The sequence below is a fragment of the Rutidosis leptorrhynchoides genome, chromosome 2 (genome assembly GCF_046630445.1).
Source record: "Rutidosis leptorrhynchoides isolate AG116_Rl617_1_P2 chromosome 2, CSIRO_AGI_Rlap_v1, whole genome shotgun sequence".
Taxonomy (NCBI): Eukaryota; Viridiplantae; Streptophyta; class Magnoliopsida; order Asterales; family Asteraceae; genus Rutidosis; species Rutidosis leptorrhynchoides.
In genome coordinates, this window is record NC_092334.1 from 576946381 (window position 1) to 576956752 (window position 10372).

Genomic DNA, 10372 nt, shown 5'->3' on the forward strand with positions numbered 1-10372 from the left:
ATTTCTATAAAAGGTTGGATCCAACATAACTTTTGGAACCCCTTGTACATTTGAGGAAATATGCTATGTTGAGAGCCGTTTGTCTTCACATTTTGAGGTTGCCTATGTTGTCATGTGACTTTTACAATTCTGGAAATGATGAAGGTCAATCCCCTTCTGATCCTAAGTCAACTTACTCAAACAGGCAACCTCTCTTTTTGTCTTGTATTCTAACAATACCCACCAAATAATATAAAGAAAAATTAATTAATTAATTAATTAATTAATTAAGCATAATTATCGGTTAAAGGAAATTAAAAGAAAAAAAAAATACTAAATAGATCATGTATCTGATCATTATTAAGCATCTGATCAGAAATTATGTACCTTATGCCTCTTAGACATGTTTGATTAGAAGAAATCAATCTGATTTGATTGCTATTTGTGTATTATACGTGTATTTTAGCCTCAGGTTAATCGAGAAAACCGATAATTAGACTGGTGTGCTTTTCAATTTAGGGGAAACTGCCCTATTTATTTGTTGCCTTTTGCAATCCTATCCACATAAAGATTCTGGGCTTGTTAGCCCAAACGATGCTTAAATGAATGTAACAGAGTATGGGTTTGGTTATGCTGGGAAGGTTGGTATAAAAGAACGAATATACCCTCACATGCGTGGCACATGTGAGGGGTTAATCATTAAAATTTAACTGCAGTTAGTTATAGGTACCAACCACGAAATTTACATAAAACCTAGGTAACAACTACGCAAAAAACAAAGTTTAGGTGTTGTCATGATAATAGAAACAAACCACAGGTACCAACAACGTAATTTTTTCTATAAAGAATACGTATGGCCCATAACTATTTTAATACCTGAAGCCCAATTATTTAATTTAATGACACTGAAGTCCAATTAGTGAGTATTTACTTTAACATCGCCATCATCTTCCCCAAAATGGTGCATCAAAAATCCTAAAAAGCTGATCAAAGAAATTAAAAGTCATTAAGGTATTAATTTTCTTTCTTTATTTAATTCCTCTCCAACGCTGGAAGTTCACTGTCGAGTATGTGACACTGGGATTGCGACGGAGGATTGCAACGTCAACATGGTGTCGAGTTTGGTTCCGTCCCCGTCGTTGCACACTGGAAATGGAAGAAATAATAAACGATACCGGGTGCTCTATGATGATGAGGTGACGGAGTGTGGTAGAGAGTATGTCTCACCATTTTTATTTTCTTTTTCATTTTTCTTTTGAGTTTTGAGTTATGGATTATTAGTTTCATTTTTTATATAACTAAACATAAGACATATAAAATAGTAAAACGTCCTAAAATTATAAAACGATTACACAATATATAAAATATTAAAATGTCTTAACATTTAAAACGATTTACACAATAAAGCGATTACAATTAATTTAAAATCCTACGAATAAAAAATTAAAATGACCTATAAATAGAAAATTACAATAATTTAAAGTTATAAAAGTTATTAATACGATTACATAAACAAATTTAATATCTTTTCCAATCGAGTTCTGACTCACGTATCTTGATTCAAGAATACTCGAATCGGAAGGGACCCACTTATGACTTGATTGGCCTAATTGTATAAGATAGAACTAAATTCGACATGGGCGTATCTTGGTTCGTTATTTTTTAGCATCTCATGCGTTATCCGAAAACAGTAACATAAATTCTTTCATGTCTTTGTCGAAATACACAATATTCAAAAATATGGTCGGTATTTCTTCTTCGAAAAAATTGTACAACTTTGATAAATCAAAGTCAATAACGTCGAAATCATCAAATGATTTTTTTCCTCGCCAGCGTATGACTTCCAGCCATACGCTACTTTACCCCCGTTAATCGAAACCTTAGTCGGATCCATGGTGTTAGAGAGTGATGAGAAATGTATAAGATGGTTAACATATCTTGAATTTAAGAAAAAGTCAAACAAGACTGTTTTTATAGGATATATGGAGTACATAATATTTCATTTACATTAAATATAATAAGCAAATTTAATTTAATAAAGTTATTAATTATAATTAAGATAAAATTAATCAATTGGTTCCTGAACTTTGTGAAAAATTGCAAGTGCGGGACTACACTTTTTTTTTTTTTGACGTAGATGCCTTGTACGTTTATACATTCATCACTTTTCCACTTCATTTCTGTACCTTTCAAGCTTACCAAATTTCATGGAGATTTTCCCTCTCATCCCCCTCACAACCCAACCTAGTCTAGTTTTCAAGAAAACCAAACGCACGTTAAGTAATTCGTGACATTTCCTACGAGTCATTCATTACTTGCCATGAATTTTCTAGTATTGCATTCATTTTTAGCCAATTTAATGGAACATGCAGGTTCATCCATTTATTTACTATCATCATAATTATTCATTTCCAAGAACTTAAGTTCATCACTAACTATACTTGCAAGCCAAAAATCCGGTTTTAGGGCTTACCTTAAGCAAAAGATGAGAACTCTAACTAGCAATGTGCCAATGTCCAAAGTAGGCAAATTGTATCAATATTCCTGCCTCTTCTCCAAAGTATACTAATGTTGAAACTACATGCAAGAGATCTTTGAACCCACTACCTCTGTGACTAGGCTACAGGTTTATGATGTGACACTTTGACTATACCAATTAGAAAGAACACGTACAACATTTATAAACGAAGAAAAGATTTGAGAATACGACTACTACTATGCATCAAGGCAACTCAACTTTGCAATTTCTTTTGCATTTTGCTTCGACTCTTTTTGGTTGTTTCCATAAAACCGACTAGTGAAGGCATTTACCTAACCGGTTGCTAAATGCTCATCCTAGTTTCAAGACATTTACCGGACAAATATAACTACAAAATGTTGCTCTAAGGTTCAATGTCGAAGTGTGCCCATTTTAGGTCCCACTCTCATTTACCGACGGAAAGAGAGAGTGCTAATCCGAAGCACCGTCTCCCTACTATCCCATTACGTGTTTGTTCTACTGATAACTTTATACCCTGTTTTTGTCACAAGCTTAAAATAAACATAACTTAAGTCATGCATTCAATGTCAACAGGAAGCTTACATAAGATGAAAGAAAGTTTCGGTGCCTGAATATCTTTAGAAACACTAACATCTGACTGACCGTAAATGTTAACGAAAAAGTAATCTCATAATCCATAACTGATTTGATATCACTTCAAAACCTGGAGTCCCACTCTCAACTTGGACTTGCAATTCAGGTATTTCGTATTCTTGCCTTCTGCTCAACAATTGCATTATGTAGCATTTGAATTTTTGTCTTCTGCTCTACAATAACATTATGTTGCATTTGTATTATGGCATCTAACATCGCCTTCTGACTTGTAATTACCTGAAAAAGCATCTGTGTTTCAGCATCAAAAATCATCTCCTGTTTCGTGATAACTTGATCTTGCATCTGTCTTTCATCATCAAACATCGCCTTGTGCCCTGTAACAACAATTTCCTTCTGTTTCATGATAACTTGATCTACCATCTGTATATAAGCCTCAAACACTGTCTTTAGCTTTCTAATACCTTCATCTAGCATCTGTATTTTCGCCTCCAACATAGCATTCGCTTCGTTTATAACCTGACCTTCCATCTGTATATTACCCTCAAACAGCGCCTTCTGCTTTAAAATAGCTTGATCTAGCATATTTATATGAGCCTCAAACATTGCCTTCTGCTTTATAATAAGTTGATCTAGCATATGTATATGAGCCTCAAACATTGCCTTTTGTTTTGAAATAGCTTCATCTTGCATCTGTATTTTCGCCTTCAACATAGCTTCTTGCTCACTAATAACTTCATCTTGCATGTGTATATATGCATCAAAAATTTCCTTGTCTTGGGTTATTATAGTAGTATGAGCTAGTTGTTGTTTTTCTAAATCCAACCTGGCCTTCTTTTTAGCCAATGCATCATTATCATCATGTACCTGCTGACTAGGCCTCTTCCGAGGCACCTACAATAGGAAAGAAATTCTATTACAAAATCACTGAGACATATAGATGTTTGTGTAAATTAAAATCACCAAAATAGATAGATTGCTACGATGAAAAAAATCAACACAACTTATAATTGTCCAATGTTCATTCAAAATATTCAATTATGTACAAAAACATTAACGTTACATTTATAAGTGGGTTAAAATAATAATAATAAAAAGTTCAGACTGCTAAATGTGTGTAAGTTATTGAGTTGTTCACACTTGTAAATGTGTACAGAAACTTGCAAATGGACCTTAAAACTTTGCTTAACAAAATCATAATATTCTTGTCCATGGAAAGAAAGGTTTCATGCTAAATCTAGATCTAGATATAAATACATCATTTTAAAAAGTTGAAGTGAAACTACTGTATTTCACCTGAGGATAACCAATAATGAAAGTGGCAGTTGGAGACTTGTCAAGAAAGTAGTTTTTCAATTGAACAGGTACAACTACATTTTCCCATTTTGTTGCTCCGCAGACATATCTTGTTTCCAGCATCGTATTCATCTTCAAACATTTTAAGTTATTGAATGGACCAGGTTCAACCAACAATTGATCCACACATGATGAAAGAACCTTGTGGGTACATATAATTTACAAAGAAACATAAACTTTCAGCACTGTGTTCATAGATGCACAAAAGGATAATTTTGCAATATAACTACTACAACAAAACATTTTTATTTCAATCCCCATTGGGATCAAGGAACAACCTAATCTATTAGATAGTTCTCTTGGTTAAGCTGACTGACTCGGTTGGGTAGATCTGAGTATGTTGCAAAACATTTATATCGTGTAATAGACCAATTTAAAGTAAAATAGGTTTCCTCATCTTTATTCCCAACATAATTAAACTACTAAACTTTAAAGGCATCACCATTGTATGCACCAAAATACCAAAATGGTGTAATATTTGGTGCAGGCCTTCTCCAACAAAGACACAACAAATGGTGAAACAATTTGGTGTAACGATAGATAAAAACCCCATGTTACACCACACCAAACTTTGCAATTCGCTTGTGTTATATATCCAACATAAACTTAGAAACCAGTTTATGAAAAACATATAATTGAAACAAACTAACAAAGACGTTTACATAATGTACAATATTGAATATGGTTTTAACTTTTTATTATTTTTATAATTGTTAACAAATAATGAAACTGATAATTTAGAGCATCTCCAGCACTTTTCTATATATATATATAAATAAAAGAAAAACTTAAAAAAAGCTTCAGAAATTTTTTATTTCTTAAAGCTTGAGATTTCTAAACTTTTAGAGTAAAGAATAGTTTTTTGTCATTGGATTTAAAGCCTTTTCCGAAAAGCTTTTCTTATAAAAACTAAATAAATGGCATTGTAGAAAAGCTTTTTACATTGGAGTTGCTCTTAGGATCATGTATAAGAAATTACTTAAGACATTTGTATACCTTAATGATGTACGGATCTAAGATGAGAACTTTGGCACTGCAAAGTTTCTGGAATACACCGACTAATTGGGAAAAACGTGTCTTCTCCGGTACATAGTTAATCTCGGGCCATGAAAGATTCACTTTCTTAATAGAATCAAAGCCCTCTGCAGTCAGATGCAGTACATGAATAGAGTCAACAGATGCAGTCAGATTTTGAAGCTGATGACCAACCACGTTAAGAACCTTTGGGTTGGGAACCTTTGGATAACTGTAACGGTAACAAAATGTGATTGAAAGATTAGAAAGTTGTAGGACACAAAGATTTAATTCCTCCAAACCACATGTGTCGATCTCATGTAAGGTGAGATCTTTTAGGTTCACGCACTTGGAAAAAAGGTTGATGCACTTATTTTTACCACCATCTAATTTAAAATTTCTCAAATTCAACTTCTCCAAAGCTGGAAAGTCCCAACCTAATTCTGATATGTAGCATCTTGCAAGACAAGAGGTACGATCCTGGACTTTAAGGGTGAGATCCTCGAGAGCCCGACAACTGAAAAGAAACTCTGGGAATTCATGAAGTCCTGTAGCAGCCCATACTATCGTCAGTCGCTTAACATTATGCAAGCAAGCATAGTTCACAATACTTTTGCCACTAAATTGCGTAACTACTCCCCGGCATCTTAGCTCCAATACAGAAACTTCTCGAAGATTGTTGCGATGTAATAGAGCATGCTTAACAAATTCATTAAAATGAGACGGATTAGAAAAGTTATAACTATTAAAGTTAAGTTGGGGTAATAAAGTCCAAACAAGCTTCCATTTTTTGGACAATGCACTAGTTTGCATAGCATATTTCAAGTCAAGAAAAGAGAGAATGTGATGAATAATATCATCTGGCAAGTTGCTTATTCTATCTTCTTCTGCCATCATACTTGTTCTCTCAATTCATAATATCAGAAAGGTAACCCGTATGGTAGATAAAACCCTTCAATTTTGTTTTCAGAAAACTTGTAATTTACTCTAACCTTGTTGAGTATACTTCAATCCAAGGTGCCTGAAGTTATATTGATGTACATCAGTGAACTGATAAAAATGAAATAATATACTTAATCTCATCAAGTATTGTTGCAGGATAAAGATATATAGGAAAAAGAGAAAGAAAGACTCATACACACCCTACATACAACTTTCCTAAGTCGGACTTTCACCCCTAATAAGTTTTTAAGGTATATTTATACATAGGGTGAGTTCATTTTATACCCTTCAATACTTGATACTCATTAAACTAACCAAAATGCACCCTTAGGATGATATAGATTGTCTCTAAGGCTCTAAGCATGTGTGATTATTTGTGTAAAATTCACATATAAAATCACGCATTCCTTAATAAGTAAGTACATGTCATTAGAGTCAATATAGGCCATCCAAATATTCATGGAGCAGACATTGTTAGCCCTAAAATTCCATTACTCAGTTCTAGTAGCATATTTTCAACTCCTCATATTCTAAATGTACAAAGAAAAATCATATTATAGAAAGGAAACAATAATCTTACAAAAAAAGATCAAAGGCTAATCAATTTCAAATTTATAGTCATAGTACAAGTGATTCATTCGTTCACAGCGTGTTTCCTCTTTTCTCCACATACCGATTATGAGGATCATTACGGAGAGAGTAAAGAGCACATACTCACTTTAACCGAGAAATTTATCTAAATTGTGATTCTTTTAGATGATATCGATCGATAATATGATAATTACAAATTTGTATGTGAATAAAATTGCTGTAAAACCTAACGATACTAAAGTTTAATAAGTTTGAGGTTTATCGGGAGAAAGAGATGATGAAAAAGGAGCTCACTGTTTACAATTCAGTAGTGCAGAACAAAGCGACAGCAGTTCACCTTTTTTAGGGGTCGGAAGAAATGGCTAATTAGGGCTAGCTATAACTGTACAAAATGGGGGAAGAGATATCGTTTTTCACTCGGGATATATATTTATTTACATTTAGAACACAGCGTTTCTGACCGAAATCCGCCGGTAAAGGTTTGTCTGGAAAAAACGTTGTAGAAGACGAGCGTTTGGGTGATGTGGCGGTGTGTGATTCGCTGGTCAAATCCGAACGTTGGACCGTAGAAATCAGCTGGTATATTTTTTATTTTTTTTTATTTTATAACCATATTCATCTCATTATTCACACTTTATCTTCATCTCTTCCAATTTTCTTCCCCTTTTCTTCCAAATTAAACACAAACCCTAATCCTAAAATCTTCTTCAAATGGCAAACAACAACAACAACTCAAACTCAAACCCAAACCCTAACGAAAACGACAACGATTTGCCCAATTCGTTTACGAATTTACTCAATTACGGGGGTTCTTCTACTACTACAACCTCTAACACTTATGGTGGTTCATCCTCCATTCCCAACACCTATGGTGGTTCTTCCTCCATTCCCAACACATATGGTGGACCTTCTATCCCTAACCAATTTGGTGCATCTTCAACAAACCCTAATGCTCAATCGTATACTAACTTTGGTAATTACTTTCCGGGTCAACGATTGAACGAGTTGCAACAACAACAACTTATGCAACAACAACAATTACAACTTCAACATCATAACATACAACACAAGTTGCATCAACAATCTTTGCAAGGTCTTTAAAATCAATATCAACACCAATATGGTTACCATCAACTTCAACGATGATGATGATGATGATGATGATGATGATAACGATGATGAAGAAGGTTTTGATGATAGTTTTAATGTTGATCTTTCCGACTCGCGGCCGATTGAAAAAGAGTTGTTTGGTTCCGATCATTTGAAAAGGCCTCAAGGTAGAGAAAAGGCAAAAAAGGCCGCGAGACGATCCGTTTCATCCGATGCGGGCACGGCATCACGTTCAACAAATTCTTCCAAGTCCTCCAAATTTTCGGAAAAAAAGAGGAGGAATAAAGTACATCACTCGAGGCTTTTCGAAATGCGGCTTACTTACAACAAGCTGTGCAAGGGATTGCAATTCTTAAAACGGATATGCACGGGTTGAAAAAGAATGATAAAAAGACCGTTAAAAAGCTACAAAACTGGGTTCGTACTAAATTTAAAGAAATCGTGCAGATTTCTTCCGACGAAGAGAACGAGGAAGATGACAACAACAACACCGACAAGGACGAGTAGTTTTTTTTTTATGTATTTTTATGTTTGAATAACGAATGATGGACGTTTTTTTTTTTTGTACGTTTTTTTTATTTATTCTTAGACGCTTTTTTAATGTATGTTTTTTTTTTTTAAATTTATGTTGTTTTTTATTTTAATTAACTTGTTTTTATATATTAAAATTTACTAAACTAAATAATAAAATACAAAAAAAAAAAAAAAAAAAAAATTAGAAATGCCATGTCACATCTTTACCATGACAAATTACAACTCCCCCACAAAATGTCATGGCCTAGTCACAGTTTTTTTTCCAAAAAGTGCACCTTACCCACTCCACGTCACAATCACCAATATATGTGGTCTTATAGTGCAAGAGAACTTTTTCGGGAGCATCTAAATTTTGAAAATTGATCTGACCGCAACCATTTGGACAATTTGATTAGCAAAAAATAATTTTATATTCAATGAAAAATTCACGCGCCGTTCAGTCTTAATCCGTAATCTATAGTTTCTATTATATTGCTAAAATGATGATGTCATTATTAGGCTAATTCATTTGTTAGGAAAAAACTAAAAAGAAAAAGAAAAAAATCTAAACATGGTGGGTAATGTCATTAATCTAAATAATTTTGAATTAGAATTAAATCTTATTAATTAATTGTTACTATTAAATCTTATTAATAATTATTTTAATTATTAAAATTAAATAATTTTAATTAATTATTTTGAATTTAGTACGAGAGGGTATAAAAGTTGAGCAGAAGGAAACCAATTCTACAATTATATTTTGAGTTACACTTTTAAAATAAAATGACAACCAATATTACCTCTTATGATTTGATGTAAATTGTTAAATATGCATTTTAGGTGTTTGATGAAATGTCCAGCTGAAGATTTTCTTAGTCAGACTATGTGGTTCCACAGGTCATAAAACTAAATAATTTTAGCATTTACGTTCACTTAATACCTATCATTAAAATATTTCGTTTAAACAAACCCGTGATTCCACGGGTCATTTCACTAGTATCAAGTTAAAGACCTTCCTTTAGACTACAAATCTTAAACTTTGCAACGGTGTCCACTCGTATGTATGGGATCACAATCCACATTTACTATGTTTTTAAGCTATGCTTCTTTTCAATTTGTACTTTCTTTTCGATCGAGCTTGACTTCGTCAATGTAACTTGTATTGCATCTTCATTGTTTTGATGAAGAACTTTTCATTTAATACGATTCAACTTTTTCGCCGTAAAAAAAGAACTTTTTCGGGAGATAACAATTAGAAGTCAATCGTCGAGCATTTCTGGGCACGATCGAGTAAAATTGGATATAGTCGAACATTTTTTGTTCTATAAGTTTTTGTAAAGCAAGACTGTACAATAAGTTGTTCTACATGAATTTTTTTCAAATTAAGTTTAGGGTTTAGAGTTTAGATTTTAGGGTTTAAATTGAGTTTTTTATATGGGCAGTTTAGAGTTTTGGTTTTTGGGTTTAGGGATTAAACCCGAACACTAACGTCTAAAACCTAAACCATAAATCGGGCTAAATTTGAAATAAAAAAAATTGAATTCTAACAAAAATAGCCAAATTCGAACAATAAATGTTTGTAGAACAGTAGAATTCGAACAAAAATGGTTTGTAGAAAATGAATGTAGAAAAAATATTGATTTCTATACATCTAAATTTTTTTATTCGACTATGGCCAAAAATGCTCGACCATGCATGTTTTTTACTTGACTTCGAGGTTCTCATTGTTCTCACCCAAAAAAAAAAAGTTCTCACATGATCTTCACCCAATATTTA

The 10372-nt window shown here is 33.0% G+C and overlaps 1 protein-coding gene across 3 annotated transcripts; it reads right to left on the reverse strand.

The window, feature by feature from the left end:
- Positions 1–3007: 3007 nt before the first annotated feature.
- Positions 3008–7368, reverse strand: LOC139893231 (putative F-box/LRR-repeat protein At3g59170). Of its 3 annotated transcripts, none has more exons than XM_071876385.1 (4): positions 7268–7368; positions 5423–6461; positions 4367–4567; positions 3008–3964 (listed from the first exon to the last, which is right to left on the reverse strand). In XM_071876385.1, exons 2-4 carry the CDS (start codon positions 6335–6337, stop codon positions 3215–3217), a joined length of 1866 nt encoding a protein of 621 aa, XP_071732486.1. In that variant the 5' UTR covers positions 6338–6461; positions 7268–7368; the 3' UTR covers positions 3008–3214. The 3 variants fall into 3 exon arrangements, with proteins under 3 accessions (XP_071732486.1, XP_071732488.1, XP_071732487.1); XM_071876387.1 differs by having other exon boundaries at positions 7311–7335; XM_071876386.1 differs by lacking the exon at positions 7268–7368 and adding an exon at positions 6963–7219.
- Positions 7369–10372: the final 3004 nt, after the last annotated feature.